Below are 19,519 nucleotides of genomic sequence, written 5' to 3' on the forward strand. Positions count from 1 at the left end.
TGTCAGTCCAACACCATCACATTTCACTAAAACATCAAAGTTTACATAAAAAGAAAAGAAGTCCATTGCTTAGTTTGGCAACTTTTTCATTACTTCTCAGTGCACATCAGTGCTTCTCACATCAGCTCACACACACTGTGCTGAGTGTTCAGTTTCAGTCTGATGCTTTTCACTCTGTATCTCTGACCGAACCAAAGTGTCAGTGTGAGCTCAGAGTCTTTGCAGCTGTCCATGCCATGCTTTTAAGACTCATTCATTTTGTCTCAGAAGGAAGCGAGACACATTCTCATAAACTACAAAGGTGATGCAGCAGGCGGGAGTGACGCGAATCAAGTTGGGGATGATGCCTTTGTAGAAACCAATGGGGCCTTCGTTCCTGCAGAGAAAGGGGAAAGAAGTGACCATGACTCAAGATGGAGCCAAATCTAGAAACTGAGTATAGGAAGTAATGGCGGGCTCTTTTTGTGACTGGAACAGTATCATACCTCCATGTCCGACTGATGACATCAATAACTCCATTGTATCTGTTGTGCTGGTCTTGCAGACGAGCTCGCACCACCTGATACGGATATGTTGTGGCCACAGCAAATATTTTGGATAATGCCGCCATTGTGATATATTCCAACGCATTCTGTTTGCACAGATAAACAGATGGAGCGAGAGGGAGAGAGAAGTGAGCGAAGCGGAGCAGGAAAACTGATGAGTCACTTCTGCAAGTGCTTGTTAGTTATCAACTGTGGGCTCAGTCTTATTACAATGAAAAGTAACAAGCTTTATGTCTGAGCATGTTTCCAGACTGCTTGTGGCTCATGGGGTTCATGACTCACCAGCTTCGCATCTGAAGGCACTTTCTTGTATTTGTTGTAGTCTCTCTTGAGTTCTTCATAAGCCATGAACTGCAGTGCTCCGTGAGATGTGCCAAACAGACCAGGAACATAACCCTTTTGACAAGTATGTGACTTGTAAGTCAAACTTTCATGACACACATATATTACACATGTATTTCCATAACATACATTATTATATATGTAGCAAAGTACACTACACAGTAATGTATCTGAAGTTCTGTGCCTATTTAAAAGACATTTGTTATCAGATTTCTGAGTCATTTGTTAGCAATTATCCTGTCAGGATAATAGAATTCACATAAGAAGCTAAAATGCAGCTTTAAAATTCTGGTCGTTATTACCATTAATCATGGATTTCATGAGTTCTCTACTACAGCTTATAAGGGCTTGTGATGCCCTCTAGTGGTGATTCATGAACCAATACAAAACTTAGTTTCAGCCAACTAGAATAAAGGTTGACTTTTGTTGTAATAATTAATCTACAAATCAGCTCGCCTGTCGGAGGGCAAAATACATATCCCATGTACTGCTATATTACATGACACACTGATGACTAACCTTGTACAGTCCTGCCACTCCCTCATGGCGGTAGATCTTGACCAGAGCATCCATCATCCCCTTGTACTGCTTACTGGTTGGGTCAGCATTGTACTGCAGCACCAGCCGGGTCTTGGTGACCCAGATTGGGTTGGTTATGGTCAGTGTTAAGATCCCTGGGTGAGGACAAATGTCATTAGAATCAGGCTGAAAACATTTGCCAACTCTATGAAGCATATTCAGTGGCTACTGTTAGATACACATGATTGTCAAGACACCCAGCTCCTTCAAACAGTGTATTATTAATGTTTTTACTATAGTATCTTAATATATGCTGTAAAATGGTGAGAGTAAAGTCACATCTTCACATTAACGTCATGATTAGGGCTGCAACTCACACGTTTTCACTGACGATTTATTTGTTGATTATCTAATTGTTTGATTAGCTGTTACTACAAAATATAAGAGAATGGTGAAAAATGTCAATCAAGCCCAAGATGACGTCCTCAAATGTCTTGTTTTGTCCACAACCCAAAGATCAGTTTACTTTCATAGACGAGGAAAGAAACCAGAAAATATTCACAAGACTTTTGGAATCAGAATTTTTTTTGTTCCTTTTATTTCTTAAAAATCCCTAAACCCAAAGTAGTTGGTGATAGTTATTTAATACTGGACAACTAGCTTATTCATTTAGCCATGAATCCATTAAACCAAATTGGCTCATTTAAAAAAATACACGCTGGTCTAAAGCCACTTTCTGACTCACGTCAGATCCCTAAATACCATTTGAGCACAATTTAAATGTCACACTGAAACAAACATTACTGTTGACTTAGTAATTTCTCAACCCAATACAACACGTTATGGAACATTTCCAGCTTATTGCTAAATGATGCATAAAATAGTTCAGGGTGTTTCAGAGGCAAAGGTTATTTCCACCCTGTACTAGTCAGTCGTTCTTAATAAACACCAAACTGAAGCTTAATTTTTAGCCCCTAACTTCATTTGGTCAGCAGGAAGCAGATCCATGTGACCCCATGAGACAAAAATGAACAGGAGCCATGTGGTCATTAGTATCTGCCTCCTGTCTGCTAAGGCCAGCTCAGGGCAGTACTATCTGGCTGTTGCTGTTGACCATGTGCTGACCGTGGGAGTGTGTCAGCAGGGCAGTAGTGTTCAGCAGACCTAACCTGCTTGGGCTGCAGACAGCAGGTGCTCTGTGGCGGTCAGTTCAGTTTGACGACCCTCCTTTGTGTACCCTTTGATTGCATTGTAGCTGAAAGGTGAAGACAGCATGGGAAATATGACACATTATAGCTAATTCTGAAGGGCAAACTATGAGAGATATTATGATTCGGACATAATGCAACAGGTTTATAGCTTACGTACAACAAGAAGTAGAGACCCCAAGATGATCCAGCACCCCAAACATTGGGTGTCACTCCTTGGTAGAGTCCTTTCAGTCCCTCCTGCAGCCACACACTCTTCATACAGTGTAATATGCCATTGTACTTAGGTCTTAAGTCCAATCCATCACTGACTACATTGTAATGACATCAGAGAACTTTGTTAAGTCATGAGAGCCGAACGTCACATGAAACACCATTGATTCCTAAAATGAATTAAATTAAGCCATAGCAGCACGGGACTGTTGCAGTTAAGCAAGTCAATATTAATTTAGCAGATTTCTAAGTGGAGTTCTGAACATGTTTCCACACAAGGAAACAGCAAGTCCATACTTTATAGAGCTCCTAACTGGTAAGAAACTGTAGTATTGCAGATGACATTATTACAATGACAATCACTAATAGTTTAAAAATGATGTCATACTGTACCTGCGAACCTGATTTTGACCAGATCCAGAGGGTGAAGCACAACTGTTGACACCACACCTCCACTGAGTCCCGCCACCAGGTTTTCTATCTTTACATGACTGAAGACCTGCTGGACATGTCCGGCTATTGAGACAGCAGAACCAGGTCTGCTGGACAGGCCCGTCTCTGGCACGTTAGCGGTACCGTGATTTGGAGCCGAGCTCATGTTTACTGGTAACGTTGGCTAGCTCCTGTCAGCTAGCTGTGTTTACAACGAGAGGTAAGTTAAGGTGAAGCTAATGTTTAACTTACAGCACTCAAGCGACAGTTCATTGACAATGCTGCAAAATGTAAATATGCTATACCGACGGTACTAACTCCTGGTAACCTCCTCATGTTCTGTCTGAACTGAACCACGTTCTCTGCACGCCGTGACACTCCATGTCTGAGGTAACGATATCCAAAATGTCAAGCAGCTTTGCCTCTGCACGACCTTGCTGCTAGTATCAAGTGTACGTCAAGCTACCATAATTAAGAGCTGCGCTTCCGGTCCTAACCTTCAAAATAAAACCAATGTAGACGAACGATACGTTAGTACGAACCCATTATTTAGATTTATTCATTATTTAGGCTTTATTTTTGAGATTTTAAAGGGTTGACGTGTTTTTTAATAAGGGTCCCTAACCATCTGAATGAGCTGATAAAATCATGATTAAAGTAGTAGGTCAGAGTGTCCACATTAGAAACCTAATCTTTTCTTTTCCTCACTTTTAAAATTTACTCTATGTTCCATATTGATGACTATGAATGTTGCTATTTTTTATATCAATTTTATATTGTCAGTTTTATCTTGATTCACCACTTCGTTCATCTAAGGCTGTGTAATTTTCTCATTATTTACCCTTTTATTTTCTTCTTCTTTTTTTTTTTTAATAAATCTGTTTCTGTATTTTAATCATTGTCTTCCTTGTCCTCCCAAGTATCTAGTAAAGCCTCTTGAGGAAGACAGTTCACCTATAATATCTATGTTTGTATAGATATAAGTATACTCTTTCAAATTGACGGTCCTAACAGTAACTTTTCTCATAACTAATGAAAGTATTATTTGGAAAACGCAAACAGTTGTATTTCCGGCTGTTGAATTGTAAAATGTTGCAACTTGACAGCTGTTTCGTTACGCTCGTCAGTGACGCAACCAGGAGGACTGTACATCCCACAATGCAACGCGTCCCTGCATGAATTCCTTCCTCGTCAACACATGGGCAGTGGTGCCTGCTAATATTTTCCTCTTTTAGCTTTAAACTAACTACATTTTTTAAAGTGTGTTTCCTTTTCACTCTGCTCCCAAATGAAAGTTAAAGTCCTCTCGAGGAACCCGGACGATTATGTTCGGGAAACCAAATATGATATTCAGCGTGGTAAGTTATAAACTTTAAACTCGGACAGGCTAAACACACAGTATGCTAGCTAGCCAGTGTTTCACAGCAAACATCATCCGCACACAGTCGTAATTAAAAAGACCAGTGAGACTGTTACGTTTTCCAAACCATTATATTGTGACTGAAAAAACATCACAATGTCATTATATCTAGAGAAACTCTGTCGTTGTCTGTAGACTTTGATATGAAGTATAAAGTAAATGGATAGAGTAGATATGAGCATGTCAACAACAGCCACGACATTAGCACCTATTTAAGTTTAAAATTGTGAGTTAGCTTATAGCCTGTGTGCAGGTCCTGCAGGTCATATGGAACATATTTTTAAAAATGTAGTTAAATGAAATATGCGTATTAAAAGATACAGAAGAGTCTATCCATAATAACAGTTACATTAATATCATATGAGTGTATTTTTTGGCCCAAAACTTCATATAGAAAAAATGTCCTAACAGCTCATTAAAGAGTGTTTACTTTCTGTTCTCAGTCCCTAGAAACTATGACCCAACACTTCATCCATTCGAGGTGTGCAGAGAGTACACCCAGGCTCTGAATTCCACTAAGCTTGACAGGGTGTTTGCTAAGCCTTTCCTGGCCTCTCTGGATGGACACAGAGATGGGGTGAACTGCATGGCCAAGCACACCTCAAGCCTCTCCACCCTGCTCTCTGGCTCCTGCGATGGCGAGGTAACTATCTGCCAAAGTATATACACAGTTACCTCAGCCAATGACATATTTTGACATTGTGCACACAACACGTTTTTGACACTCATTCACGACACTGACTGGACGTTTTATTTGTCCATTAGGTGAAAGTGTGGAACCTTACCAAACACGAATGCGTCCGCACGCTCCAAGCACACGAAGGTTTCGTCCGGGGAATGGTTGTCCGCCATTGTGGAACATCCTTCTTTACGGTGACTGCTGCCATTCAACATGAAAAGAGTTTTCTGTGCTTTTTTTATTTGCTGACTTCTCATACAGCCTGTGTTTTACATCTCTGCATACTGACTTTAACAGGTTGGTGATGACAAAACAATCAAGCAATGGAAAATGGAGGCGCCAGGTTACGGAGAGGAAGAGGAGCCACTCAACACTATTCTGGGGAAGGTATGATCAGTGGGCATCTCCTGCAGTATAACTATCAGAGACAGTTGTGGTTACATTATGCTCTTTAGGTGACCATGACCTCTGATCTCTCAAGGGTGAATGAAACATTATACTTTGATTATAATAAAAAAGATTCTTGTCCCTTGCAGACAGTCTTCTCAGGACTGGACCATCACCAGAAGGATGCTGTGTTTGCAACATGCGGCCAGCAGGTGGACATCTGGGATGAGCAGAGGAGCAGCCCAATCCGGTCTTTTACCTGGGGCGTCGACAGCTTCAGCGCTGTTCGCTTCAACCCTGTGGAGGTAAAACACCATGTGCTCACCACACTGAGACAGGCCTGGTCCTGTCACAGAGTGAAGGACACTTTGCCCTGAACAATTTGTCCATGTTCAAACTCACATCAAAGTGGTGATTGTAAGACTAACAAGCTGTCACCCTGCTGATATATTTAAAGTTACTGGTTTACGTCTCTCCACAGACGGAACTTCTTGCAAGCTGTGCCTCTGACAGAAGTATAGTACTGTATGACATGAGAGAATCTGCACCACTTAAAAAGGTAGGCTCTACCATTTAGTTGCTGCAGGAATTTACCTTTTGCTCTCATTCCTTCACAATCACATGCTATGATTTATATCTACTCTGTGTTTAATTTTCTTTCAAAGGTTATTATGACAATGAGGAGCAACACATTATGCTGGAACCCTATGGAAGCCTATCACTTCACATGTTCAAATGAAGACTACAAGTGAGTTGATGATGTTGAAGGTTGTTACAGTGATCAGGATTCACATGGTAGTATTTTCAGTTGGCACTAAATTGGGTCTGTTGTGCTCAAAGTCCAGCTTTTGTGCCCTGAGTAGACCTTCAAAACAGATGGGAGATTAATGCACAATCCTGTCATTGTTTCACTGATGTTTTTTCTACTAAAGCTCAGGGATCATTTTGTTTTTGTTTTTTCTTTTTCTCATCAGTCTCTACACATATGACATGAGGTACCTGGGCCGGCCAATGACAGTGCACATGGACCATGTCTCTGCAGTGCTGGATGTTGACTATTCTCCCACTGGGAAGGAGTTTGTGTCTGCCAGTTTTGACAAAACTATCCGCATCTTCCCCAAAGAAAATGGTCACAGCAGGTTAGTAACACCAGCTTAAAAATATATTATTGTTACTGTGATTGTATTACTTGTCCATAATCAAGTACTGTTTCTGTTCTTCTGAATGAGCCGCTACAGAGTAAGAAGTAAAAGCTTTCTTTTAAATGCAGCTGATTGTAATAGTTTTGTTTCTGGGGTCTATAAAGTTAATTATGTTGACTTTGTTGTCGATTTATTCATGATCAGGCTGTGTTGATTGGATCGTATCTTACCCTTTGAGTGGTTTATTGATATTTAAGTTAAATAAATAGTAACACCTGTGTTTTTCCTACTATGTGCTGTGAAAAAAGGCCTATTGCCAAGCATTGCTGATAATAGTTTCTAGTTGGCAAAGCTAATATTAGGATGCTGATTGTTTTGACTGACCTTCTCAACCACAAAAAGCATAGTCATTGTTTGGTTGCTGTATGACATAATGGTTCATGCAGTGTTGATTGTCAATTTGTCCAGCTCCAGAGCAAATAGCAACAGTTGTGTTACAGTAACTAGGGGCATGTAGCCGGAGAGCATCACGCCATGGGCAGGTCTGGGCTTAGAGTGTGTATTGTAGAAACAGTTGAAAACACTTTGGAAGTTGACTTCATATGAGTACGGTATTATTTCGTTAGCCTTTTTTACAGCACACCTTTTTGATTTTTCATAATAGGTGAAGCACAAGTAATACATCATATGTTAGTGTTGGGGCCAAGATACTGGCTCACCTATATTAAATGCTGGTGTTAAATGTTATTAGCTCCATCTATGTGGTACCTAGTAGCATGAAATAGTCTGAGTCGTATTTTGATAAAACACGACTGAGAAAAAATCCACAGTAACAAATGTTAAATTAGCCTTGAACCTTAATTCTTGCTATTCCACCAAGTTGTTCTGCAAGCCCTCTCCACTCGATCAGTGATTTTATTGAGATAAAGATACACTTCACTAATGTTTTGACAAGACTGTCAAACAACTGCATCTCAGCAAGTAGCCAAAAACAACATGTGTTTACATTCTGTCGACTGGAGTAATAGAGCTTTTTCACATGAGACTGGGGCTGCACAATTGATCGTGATATTATCGAAATTGCAACATTGCCAAATTGCAGAATCTGCCATTTTTTTGTTAAAAGTAAAACGTGTGACAAAACAACGTTGTAATGAAGTACTTTTGTTCTTTTCTCCAGATATAAAAAAACATGTTTGGTACAGACTCAAACAAAGGTCACATCACCATGATTTCAACAGGTTTTTTCAGGGAAAATGAAAATTGCGCTGCAAAAAATGATTTTTCCAACTGACCATGAATCATACCGAAATCACAATATCTGTCAAAATAATTGCCATATGTTTTTGTTTTTTCCCTCCATATAATGCAGCCTAACATCAGACATGTTACTGCAGAAAAAGCAAAGGTGTAATTAATTAATCATTAATAAATAATGCATTCCATGAGATTAGGCCTTCTATTTTGCGTGCTCACTGAAATGACTCACTAGAACACTGAACAGAGCTGAGATACTATTCACAGTTTTGAGAGAGCGGCAGAAAAGAGGTGATGAATGCAAGCAAAGCAGAGTTATAAAAAGGAGTTTGTATATGTTGTCAATCCGTCAGTAATGTACAGTATAGGTCACATTGGGCCTCATGCAAGAAGCGATATACGAACAAATGCTTTGGCCAACCAGGCCTTACGCAGAGAGCATGTTTTTAGAGATGGCACAGATCTGTTTGAGACAGATGAATGGCTGCTGAGTCGTTTCAGATTGCCACGAGCACTGCTTATGGATCTGTGCAATAACCTGGAGCCTCAACTTAGGCGAAACACACGCCTGTCAAAACCCGAGCTGCCACACCTTCAAGTACTCGGCGCACTCAGAGTTTTGGCCACAGGATAATTTCTGAGAGAGATAGAAGATGCCTCTTTGAGCCGTGCACTTCCGAAAGTATTGAAAGCAATATTTTCATTCATGCTCCAAGTACATATCGTTCCCGTACACTGCTAATCAGCAGCATATCGTTGGTGCTGTAGATTGCACGCATACATAGATCAAAGCACCCACAAAGGGAAGTACTTTGGTGAAAATGAGGCTAAAATATCTGCTATGACTTCTTTCTGTTGGGAGCAAAGGAGGAAGTAGTGTGATATTGTTCTCGAGCCACAAAGTGGATGGATTGGTCAACATAACATGAGTAGGAGTTTACAAAGGGAGTCCGTTGGTGCAATCCAAAACATTATTCATAAGTTTATGATGAGTGTTACACCAGTATTATTAGGTATTATTTATCAGCATCAATGTTGGTAATCCTGTTTACCAACACCCATAACACTAACAACTTCTGTATGCGTGCTAATGAAGGCATTGTCTTGTGTTGTCTTTTTTTGAAATGTAGGGAGGTTTACCACACCAAACGCATGCAGCATGTCATCTGCATAAAGTGGTCAGCAGACAACAAATACATCCTGAGTGGTTCTGACGAAATGAACATCCGACTGTGGAAGGCCAACGCATCTGAGAAGCTCGGAGTGGTGAGTCGCGCCTTATTTTCACTTCATCATTTCACTGATATTTTCAGCGTCAATCCATTAATTTAAGGCAGCTCGCTGTTTATTGGCTGCTCTTGGTAAGCAGTATGCGCTGCTCTGTATACCAATCAACAGCTGTATTTCCCTCAGCTGTCAAACATACTGTATACTGTATCTCCCTCCAGTATTTTACCTGATCTTGTTTTATGAGTTAGCTGCATTCATCGACACTGCCATGGCCCTGGGCCCACTTCAGCAGGGTAAGAGTGGGTGACTATGCCAGGAGCCACTGTTGCCAAATGCCCTGATGGATGCTGACTTAGGGTAGAATCACTCTCAATAAGTACAATGTACCAACTGGCACAGCAACTCCTGTGGCAGGTGGAAGTCCAAAAAACTCAAAAGCTTGTGCAGTTGTTTGACAAATTGCCAGCAAAAGATTCAGCTAAAAAACCTTTTCCAGGCGAGGCTCCGCTGACTTTTGATATCTTGTTTAGTGAGCATCACATGTATTGTGTTTAGATAATATAGGCTGTGTAAGCAGGAACGATGGCCTTAATATTATGTAATACTCAACTGTCACATAAAGCTCCTGTAAAATGCTGGGAAGTGTTCCAGTGCCCCAAATCCCAGTTATGGCCGGATGATAAAAATCGATGGAATCTCATGTGCCATCTCCAACAACCATCTTTCACTCCTAATCGGATTCACTCTTGCTTATTCTCTTAATGCAGCTTCCGAGTGGAAAATTGGCCCGCTTTTGGCACTTGTTTTACTGTCACTGTGTAAGAGAAGATTTATTCGCAAGCTTTGCACTTAAAGAGATCAGACAAGGGCTGCTCCTATCAGCAGTTTAAATCGGCCAATCACTTAAAGCGGGCCACTCCGAACATAATGAAGCATTAACAATCAAGTTGTACTGAAAGGGTCTTTAATTATCAAGAAATGCTGAAATGCTGAATCGAGGCTTTGTCTGTGTCTGAAGGCATCACAGCGGGCTGATCGGGACTTCTCTATCAGCTGCTGCACGTTACTGTTCCTCTCATAACTTTGCAGCCGCGGTCTTTGACTCCAGTGTAAATTAAACCCTTTGTATTTTAGTCAAAGACCTGAAACCTGTTGAGTCAATCAGCTGCTGTTTATTTTCAACTGGATAGAATTAATATCCCCTGCCCTAGGAACCTTGATTTATCACTGCCCACTGATGTACAGTTTAAAAAGCCAACTGAATCTCTATGAAGAGTTTGTATTGATTGACCTTGATGTGCTGGGTACTGTTTGACTTGTCTCCTTCATTGATCAAATATAAACATATATATATATATATATATATATATATATAGGTGCCACTTTTGAACCACTTACTGTCTGATCAGAGACATGATGTTGGGTAATTAATAGATAGTTAGGGATTATTACAGATTGGGTTTTATTTTGTAGCTTTGCCCATCTTTTCTGTTGGATATGAACATATTGTTCTTGGCAAGTTGATAGCTGACATTGGGGAACATGGTGACATTGCTAAAAGGAAGTCAGAGATGGGTAACGATCTTTCTCCACAGCCACAGTACTAATGTATGATTACCTGTGTCAGAACACTATACCTAATACCTGTGTCTAAGTGAAACTCCAGCTATTAGCCAGACAGCCATTGGACTGTGGCTAAAACATCTCTTCTAAAGGCCGGATGCAAGAAACAAAAGCACTCAGACATTCTTCATAGTAGTCCACCAATTTCACATTCAGACGGTGTAATGTCAGCCAATCACATGTCAGACTGTTACCCTTTCACACTGGACAAAAACCCCACCAACACCCACTAACATCTGGCTTTTGACTTCGCTGAAAAGGGGTACAGTCCGCATTCATTCCCACGTCTAATGACTCCGCAGTAGTCAGGAGTATTTAATGGCTCCAGCTCCGATTGGTTGTGATGGAAACATGACCACCGGACTAATTTTCTTCCCTTTTCTAGTGCGATGCTGTGACGTGTTTTGAAGTTCTGGTCGTTACATAAATAGTTTTCCATCTGTCTCCATTCAAGCAGCTCTCAAACATCGTTCAATCAGCATTAAGTTTGAAGAGACCCAAGTAAAAGAAATAAAAAAAGTAATTACCGTAACACTGTCTGTCCGGTTTACCTTTTGGTTTATACCTCCGAAAAGTGTTTTAGATAATCTCTCTAATCAGTGTTGTCTTGTTTCTCACCTGTGTGACCTGTCTAACTGTGACTTCTTGTATTTCTTGCTGTGTCAGATTTGTCATTGTGTTTCCAGACCTCAGCAATTACTTTAGTGGCTTCAGTGTTACCATAACTGATACAGTGCTTAATTCCTCTGCCCTAAGCAAAAGATCAATGGCATTATTTTGATTGGTCAGAGCAAGCAACTGAAGTATGACATAAGTGACAGTGACACCTCATCTCGATCTGTTCCACTTCGTTGGTGGCTGCATTTTACTGTACCATGCTGGCAGCAGTCTGTCAAGTCTGCTTTACCAGCATTAATTACACATATTGGGTATATAACACATAGTATAAGATTTAAAACACAGCGTCTATGTTTCACTCATTCTTCGGTAAGAAGAGATCATAAGAGTAACTCTATCCAAACAAAATGAAAGTGAAGCATCATCCTCTGCTATCTCATATCCATCTTGTTGAGATTATACAAACAGTGTTTAGCAGGTTAACCATGTGTGTATCCAGGGGAATTAGTTTAGTCCAACAGGATCAGCGTCTAACAGCTCTTCTCCGACAAATTGAATCTGAGACAAATCATTGCTTTTAATTAGAATAAAAGCCTTCGAGGAGGGCAGCCTCAGCCAAGACCAGTCCGAGTAGCTGCTGGTTTTTATGAGGGAGACAGAGAGGGAGGGCTGTTGTTGAGCTTGTGTCTTCACTTTTTAACAGACATTGATTCCGTTTTGAATGAGCACGTTGTCGAGATGAAGTTACAGCTTACTGTACCGGCCAACATTTTATGATGTAGAACAGGGCATACGGTAACTGTCGGTAATTAACAAAACGCCACCTGAGCTGAATGGAAAATACATCTTTCTAAACCTGTATATGGTTGTTTAACAGGTAGATGTAAAATAATTTGGGGACTCTTGCTCATCATTACTGGAATCAGGGCAGTTTGGAAGACACCTCAGATAACACATCTCTCACTATGGGAACCCATCGTGCGTTAAATGACATGACACTGACGCATCACCAGAGGGAGTTTAAGAAATGACGGCTCAGCAACGATCATCCTCTGTTTGGGAAACGCAACAGTCACTTCTCCTGCTGGTCGTTAAATCTAAACCACACCCATGCTGCCTGTAGTTTCTAATTGGACACTGATTGGTTGAACCACTGTGGTTCACCCACAAGCACGTAGCTTGAAGCCTGGTAAGATGGATTTGCAAGATCACGTGATCACGTGCTCTCTCAAAAATCCACCATGCTCGCAAGGTAAAGAAAGGCAGGGTAGTGTGAGTTAATACAACAATTAATATCTGTAAAAACTCGATAACACGTTATGTTTTATCCATTTGGGTTTATGAAGGGCTAGGTAACAAACTGCGATACTTTTATAGCACCGACCAAATTGCCTCAATACTATTGATTATTGAAAAATTGAAGAAAGTATCATTCAGGAACTTGTATAGAAGTCGAGGCATCTGTACCAGAATCAAAACATTTTTAAGTGTACCCACCCCTAGGTTTATGGCCTGGTGTAGTCCCTTCCCTGTGGTTTACGTGCACCTCCTCAAAATTGTCACCACACATTGGGGGCCAAAACAGCATGTAACATTTATTTTGAAGAACACGTTAGTATCCTGTTTCCTACCAGCAGCCATGTCAATTAGAGATTATGTCTCGATGCTGTAAAGTCAATACCTGGACATTTAAAATCCAATACTTGACATTATGATCACCTGTAGCAATTTTGTAAGACTGGACTGTATGTTCCTTGCGGCTGAATCAGCTGGATGATGAAATGTAATGGACGTTCTAAGCTAGGCCTCTTCTTGAGCTTTGGTGAGGAAGGCTAAGTGGGAGCAAAGATAATGGAAGTTATTCATCATGTTTATTACATATACACATCTAGATCCTCACAAATATGCTACATTGTCATTCAATGAAAAAAAATTAGAGAGAAATCAAACATTTTGATCATCAAGATGCATTTATAATTGCTTTATTATTGCATCAGGTTTATCATAAAAATGTACAAAGCCTTTTGAAAGGCACTGACATCACCTGGCATCAGATGATAAAATATTCATGTGGGCCATTTTTGAAGGCAATGTAAACAACCAATTTTGTTGTTTACTTCCGACCACTGCTTGTCTCGTTTATTATTTTCCCTTCTTGAACACAGTATCCAAATCCTCCCTTTCATTGTACCTCTTCACCTCACTTCATCTTGTCCTGTCTCTCGATCCACTCTCATTATCCAGCCTCTTCATTTTCTGTTTTTATCCTGTTTTTATCTAATCAACTCGTCCTCTCTTGTGTCATGTAGATGGCCCCGAGAGAGAGGCAGGCCAGCAACTACAGTCAGAAGTTGAAGGAGAAGTTCCAGCACCACCCGCAGATCAGACGCATCGCTCGTCACCGACATCTACCCAAGAACATCTTCCACGAGAGCAAGGAACTGAGGATTATGAAAGAGGCTCGTCGTAGGAAGTACGTATCCATTATATTTCCTTTTCCTTCCTTTTTAGGAATAGGAAATGCAGTAGCTAGTGTATCTATAGGAATGGCATGATGTCCCCTCTGTGTCCATGTAGAGGTGATTGTGACTTGGGCTGCTGCCAGGGTAGGTCTGACCTATGCAGTCACACCAGCCCAATGGAAAATCTCACAGATGGCACTGCCCCCCATGACATGGTCTCAATAGGCCTTACATACTCATTTACAGTTTGTATGGTGGATTGATTGTCCCAGTTTGCCCTGCCGTCCTGTGATTCATAGCTCAGTCTGCGGCAGATGTGTGTTTGGACTGTGAATGATTTACTATCCATGCTTTATGCATTATTTTCAGGGAACATTAGTGTAGTCTGTGACGTAGGTGTTAGGTCAATAGTCTCATATTCAGTCTCTTCCTCTTTTCTGTTTGCTGAGCTCTCCCTCCCTCTTCTTTCCATTCTTTCCTGCATATTCTCCCCGGCAGATTGAGTCATTCACGCCTCTTCCTCTTTTGTCTTCCAGGGAGAGGAACGTCCGCAAGCACAGTAAACCAGGAGCTGTTCCTGTGGTGTCTGAGAAGGAGAAGCATGTTGTGACTGTTGTCAAATAGACAGAGCCGGAAGAGAGAACAGAAAACCAGAAGGGGCAACCGTCAAGAGATGAGGTGGAGCCCAAGATTACACCCACATGGGACATGTTCAGACTGCTTACGCTTGAGACAAAAAAAGCGGCAGTTGTCAGTTGTTGGGAAGGACAATGGACCAGTTCTGCATCTTTTGAATTACAAGGACACAGACTGTAAATACATACAAGAAGACTCGTTTTCTCTGCCATTGATTTGCATCCTTCATTTGAGTGACTACACACGTTTTGCTCCGAGCAAGTTTGCATTTTTCATCACAGGATCCACTATAACAATTTAAGAAATAAAGAACAGAGTAAATGTTTAAAGATTGTTTCTAAGTTGGTTCCTGCTTGCAATTAAAATTCCTTGTGTTTTTATTAGACAGATTTTTTCCATTAATGAAGATGAGGTAAGAAATGTGCTACAGTTGATCGTTAAAACTACCACAGATGGCATAAAGGTTTCGGTTTGCTTCAAATTAAAGAAGTGTCCTGGTATAAATTGCTTCACTCAGCGGCCTGTCAAAAAGCTTGCTATCAGAGCCTCATCCCGCCTGTGTCCATGACATACTCAAGTCTTTTGTCATGTCTTTTGTAGTTACAACATGGTAAATAGTACAAATGGGGCTAATGTTGGACACATTGGGACAATCTCTTAATAACTCAAACCCCCTCTTACTTTATACTACACATCTCGCCAATTGCTACCTAAAGTGGCCCTGATTTCCTTATATTACAGTAAGCAACAAGAATTTTTTATGTTAGAAGATCCAACGAACATTTTTCTGAAAGCATACTGAAGCCTTAAACATTCGGAAAGCGTTAAATATCTGCAGGGGTTGTTTTCTGCTTTATTTTAATGCTATTATTAGCTAACTTTTAGCACGGGTGCTAGACATTAAAGGAGACATGTTGGGCTCATTAGGTGTTTACCTGACATGGACACCTCAGTAAATAAAGTAACGTATGCTAATAATACTCAAAAGGTGAAATGGCTTCTCAGGGTGCTATATTGGGTGCTAATCGCAGTAACACAGTTGCCCAGCAAATAAATTCCTGCAGTTTGACTATTTCACTTCCACATATGCATTTATATTTAAATTAAGTGCATGTCCATCAAGTAAATTTACACACAGCAGCAACACACACGTACCGGTAAGCATCCTGGAGCAAAACAGGCTTCATATAACAACAAAGGTAATGTTAGCGGAGCTAGAAGTGCAGCACAAATACAAAAAGCATCATGAAAAAAATGGTTACGGGCATCAAACCTACTCGTTATTTAGTTTCAAACGAGGCCCAATCTGCATCTTCTGAATCTGAATCTTCTGATAATACTAGCGCTAGCTGTCTGCACTTACAATAAATGGCTTGCTGAATCCCACGTAAGGTGATGTAGGCATCCCACAAAAAACAGGCTTGGTGTTTTATTTAACAGGTTGTGGATTGGCAGGCACTCTGTATATCCAAATATATGTGCCTGAGCACTGACAGTGAGTTTTTCATAATATGTCCCCTTTAAGAAAAGGTTAGATCATTCTTTGAGGTAAAACATTTCAGAATGGATCACAATGTGTATAAATGTAGTTGATAATAGGTTAGGCCAGGTTAGGCTAGGTTAGGTCAGGTCAGTTTGGACACACCGTCTACTACCTTAACATGTACAATGAAGAATAGGATAGGTTGTTTTATGAAATAGCCTGAAAGAAAGAAAGCAAGATGTTTCGGCTAGTCAACTTTTTTTTTTTCGGCCAGAGGTTTCATGTTTTTGGGTTGTCTGTATGTCCTTACGTACATTCTTCCATCTGTCTGTCTGTCCCCTCTTGTGAATGCAGGAACATCTCAATTTCTGGAGGAAATTTCCTCAAATTTGGCACAAACGTCCACTTGTAATAGCCAAAAGTTCAAGGCCTTTTCTCAACAATTCATATGATAATTATGACAACATATTACTCAAATTACGAATAGGATAAAATTATCACATTTTATGTCCAAAAGGTCAAAGGTCACTGTGACATCATAATATTCTTTATAAAATGTTCTGTCCATTATTCATCAGCATAGCTCAGGAACAGCAACTTGACTGGTGCGTGAAGGCGTACAACCATACAACTCTAGTTTCTCTTCAGTTTCTCCTTCAGTATTGGAATATTTAACTACCCATGAGCTCATACCAAACTTTAAATCTGCATGTATCCTCTATTTGCAGGTGTGTAATTGTAATAATTGTGATCTTGTTGTTCGACTTGTAGTAGATCACTGCAGAGGTGCTAATTTACTTAACAGCCCTAATGAGCTCGAGCCTCTATCTTCTTAATGGTGTCCTTCAAATCCTATCAGCACTGCTGCCTGAGAGAGAGAACGAGAGAGAGAGAGAGAGAGGAAGGTGTATTTGGGAAAGGGTCAGGGATCAGAAGGAGGGAGTCATTGATTAGTGTTACCTGGTATTTTGACAGAGTTTACAACAAACATGATGGTTTGATTAAAGACTGGTGCATCTGGGTGTGTAGATCTGCTGAAAACTCCAATTGTTTTTACACGGTGAGTAGTGAAGTGGCTATTCTTCCTCTTTCGGTCAACCTGTGATCCACAGTTTTTCTAATTAGCTGACAAACTATTTGAAAAAACAGTTCTTTTTTTAATATCAATTAATCTACCAGTTATTTTCTCAGTTAACAGAGCAATCATTTCATCTGTGTAATGTCAGGAAACAGAAGTTCCCAGAGCCCGTGGTGACGTCTCCAAATGTCTTTATTTGTTTGACCAAACAGTCCAAACCCTCAGATACTCTCTTTAAATCATCAAATACCCACATTCACGTTGTTTCCTGACACGACTGTTTGTTGTGTAACTGCTCGAGCTTTCCTTCCCTACATGTATCATCAACACTTCTCACATCATCAGGCAGCAGAGCGCCTCGTGTACTGTACACTGAATAAATAAAAGCAGGACTGACCGGAAACACAGCCTCACCTGCAGTAACGGTCACTGTCACTAGTCATATTCTGTATTTATCCTCCCCCCTCTCTCTCACAGTGCTCATGATCTGCTTATGAAATATGCATCAGGCTCTTCCTGTTGTACAGTGCTGCTCCAGCTGCACACAGCCTCCTCCTCCAGTCCGTGTTTTTGCTGCTGCTGTGTGCCTGCTGTCAATGAACATCCAGCGCGTCCTCTCGGCTTTATTCCTCTACGTGTTTCCATCGCTCCGCCTCTTCTTCCTATCTGGATTTTTTTCCCCTCCTCTCTCTCTCTCTCTCTTTCTCCCCCCTCTCTCTCTATCTCCCTCCCTCTCCCTCTCTCTCTCTCTCTCATTGCATCCATTTTTGTGCATTTAAGAAATCTCCAAGAATTACCAACCTGGAGGAAAGCGAGCTAACCAGAGTGACAGAGGAGGGTTACGGACTCCCCCCAAAAACGAAAACAAAACAAGGACCGGGCACCTTTTTCCTTCCTTTATTCCACCATGCGAGTGAAACCTCTCTAAAGGATGGCAGCGATGGGTTAGACAGGATTTAACATGACTGCAAAATAAAAGGCAAGAGTTGGTTGCTTTTTTCTTCTTCTTCTTCTTCTACTTTTCTACCCCTGGATGGATGGATGGATGGAGGGAGGCTTGTGTTGGGAATACCTGAAGGTTGTAGCCTGCAGCCTGTGCGCTCCTGCTTCCTTTAAGGGCGTCTGTTTTTTAATCTCACAGATATTTTCATGTGTAAATGTGCTGCTGTCAGCCTGCAACAGCTTGAGTGTGCAGGCACCGCTCACTCCGGCTGCAGCCTATCTGATAACTCCATTATGAGCATTTAATAGATGAGGATGAAGCCTGTAATTAACATTTTGACGCTTTTACTCCTGCAGCGCGGTGTTACTGTGTGCATGATACTCCCTCCATGCCGCCTCAGAGTCTCACGGTGCCTGGGAGCGAACTCCCCCCCCCGTCCTCCTTTTCACCGCCAATTTGAATTGTGACAGCATGAAATGTGAACATGAATATCGTCCTGCTGCTGCTTGACGGTGCTTTTCTCGTTTATTTGTAGCCACTGTGTGTAAAAGATGTCTGCTCCACACGGGCCCCGGGGCGGCCCTGGCCCTGCTGCTGCTGCTGCTGCTGCCGCCGCCGCCGCTGCTGCTGCCTCAGCGGCCGGCGCCATGCCGGAGATGCCGGACCTCAGCCACCTCACCGAGGATGAGAGGAAGATCATCCTCGGTGTCATGGACCGACAGAAGAAGGAGGAAGCGAAGGAACAGTCGATGTTAAAGTAAGAGAAAGGCGGTTGTGGAGGGAGCTGTCGGGGCTGTCAATAACCCCGGGTGTTTGTGGGTTGTTATTACAGTGTGTGTGTCTGTAATTGTCTCTCTGTGAGATGCTGGTGGATCATGTTGCCTCTTGACATCCAAGCCAGAGCTTAAATAGTCGACCACTAGCCGACAGGAAACCAAGGTGAGCTGGGGTTGCCGCTTCTCGGCTCCCCCCCTCTCTTTCATACACTTTATTTGAATGGCTGAGTATCGTGTTTTATAATGCGGCACACACTCCAACCTCTTTTTTTTTTCTCTCTCTCTCCCCCCCTCACTTTGTTGGAGCTGTAGCGGTACTATAATGGGCAGGGTTAGCAGCAACGGGCGCCATTTTCACGTAAAAAGCACGCCAAATTGCTTAACCTTTCCCCGCGAACGTCACCGAGATTACACAATATGACACTGGAAGGATCATTTAAGGTGTCCTTTGTGGCGATGGCGCACGCGGGGTGTGTGTGATGTTCAGCGTTAGAGTCTCGCGTCGTCCCCCTTCCTCCCCCTCTCC

General features: G+C 41.5%; 3 protein-coding genes across 28 annotated transcripts in view; 2 read left to right on the top strand and 1 right to left on the bottom strand.

Moving 5' to 3' along the window:
• Positions 1-69: 69 nt before the first annotated feature.
• Positions 70-3,693, bottom strand: LOC311260292 (solute carrier family 25 member 32-like). Its single transcript, XM_084357950.1, has 7 exons — positions 3,221-3,693; positions 2,775-2,925; positions 2,576-2,661; positions 1,407-1,561; positions 828-941; positions 486-631; positions 70-376 (listed from the first exon to the last, which is right to left on the bottom strand). Exons 1-7 carry the CDS (start codon positions 3,423-3,425, stop codon positions 250-252), a joined length of 984 nt encoding a protein of 327 aa, XP_084214076.1. The 5' UTR covers positions 3,426-3,693; the 3' UTR covers positions 70-249.
• A 728-nt stretch (positions 3,694-4,421) lies between these two features.
• dcaf13 (ddb1 and cul4 associated factor 13) lies at positions 4,422-15,100 on the top strand. Its single transcript, XM_084356933.1, has 11 exons — positions 4,422-4,617; positions 5,123-5,322; positions 5,445-5,552; positions 5,656-5,745; positions 5,895-6,050; positions 6,227-6,304; positions 6,411-6,493; positions 6,720-6,884; positions 9,275-9,410; positions 13,925-14,088; positions 14,614-15,100. The coding sequence occupies exons 1-11, from the start codon at positions 4,548-4,550 to the stop codon at positions 14,699-14,701; spliced, it is 1,338 nt and encodes a 445-aa protein (XP_084213059.1). The 5' UTR covers positions 4,422-4,547; the 3' UTR covers positions 14,702-15,100.
• Positions 15,101-18,044: 2,944 nt separating this feature from the next.
• Positions 18,045-19,519, top strand: part of rims2a (regulating synaptic membrane exocytosis 2a) — a 149,104-nt gene continuing 147,629 nt past the window's right edge. For all 26 annotated transcript variants that reach the window (XM_084358423.1, XM_084358424.1, XM_084358416.1 and 23 more), the window contains exons 1-2: positions 18,045-18,253; positions 18,753-18,974. In XM_084358423.1, the coding sequence (XP_084214549.1) occupies positions 18,769-18,974 (206 nt within the window). In that variant the 5' untranslated portion in view covers positions 18,045-18,253; positions 18,753-18,768. The remainder of the gene's footprint in view (positions 18,254-18,752; positions 18,975-19,519) is intronic.

The sequence above is a fragment of the Pagrus pagrus genome, assembly GCF_965226575.1.
Source record: "Pagrus pagrus genome assembly, chromosome: 7".
In the NCBI taxonomy this organism is placed as follows: Eukaryota; Metazoa; Chordata; class Actinopteri; order Spariformes; family Sparidae; genus Pagrus; species Pagrus pagrus.

Excerpts from the sequence above, each read along its gene's own strand:
- LOC311260292 (XM_084357950.1), bottom strand. The coding sequence starts at position 3,425 with ATGAGCTCGGCTCCAAATCACGGTACCGCTAACGTGCCAGAGACGGGC. Across the intron at positions 942-1,406 it reads GAGTGGCAGGACTGTACAAG|GGTTATGTTCCTGGTCTGTT; the intron begins GTTAGTCATCAG and ends ACTTGTCAAAAG. Across the intron at positions 632-827 it reads TGCCTTCAGATGCGAAGCTG|AATGCGTTGGAATATATCAC; the intron begins GTGAGTCATGAA and ends CTGTGCAAACAG.
- dcaf13 (XM_084356933.1), top strand. The coding sequence starts at position 4,548 with ATGAAAGTTAAAGTCCTCTCGAGGAACCCGGACGATTATGTTCGGGAA. Across the intron at positions 5,553-5,655 it reads GTGGAACATCCTTCTTTACG|GTTGGTGATGACAAAACAAT; the intron begins GTGACTGCTGCC and ends TGACTTTAACAG. Across the intron at positions 5,746-5,894 it reads TCAACACTATTCTGGGGAAG|ACAGTCTTCTCAGGACTGGA; the intron begins GTATGATCAGTG and ends TGTCCCTTGCAG.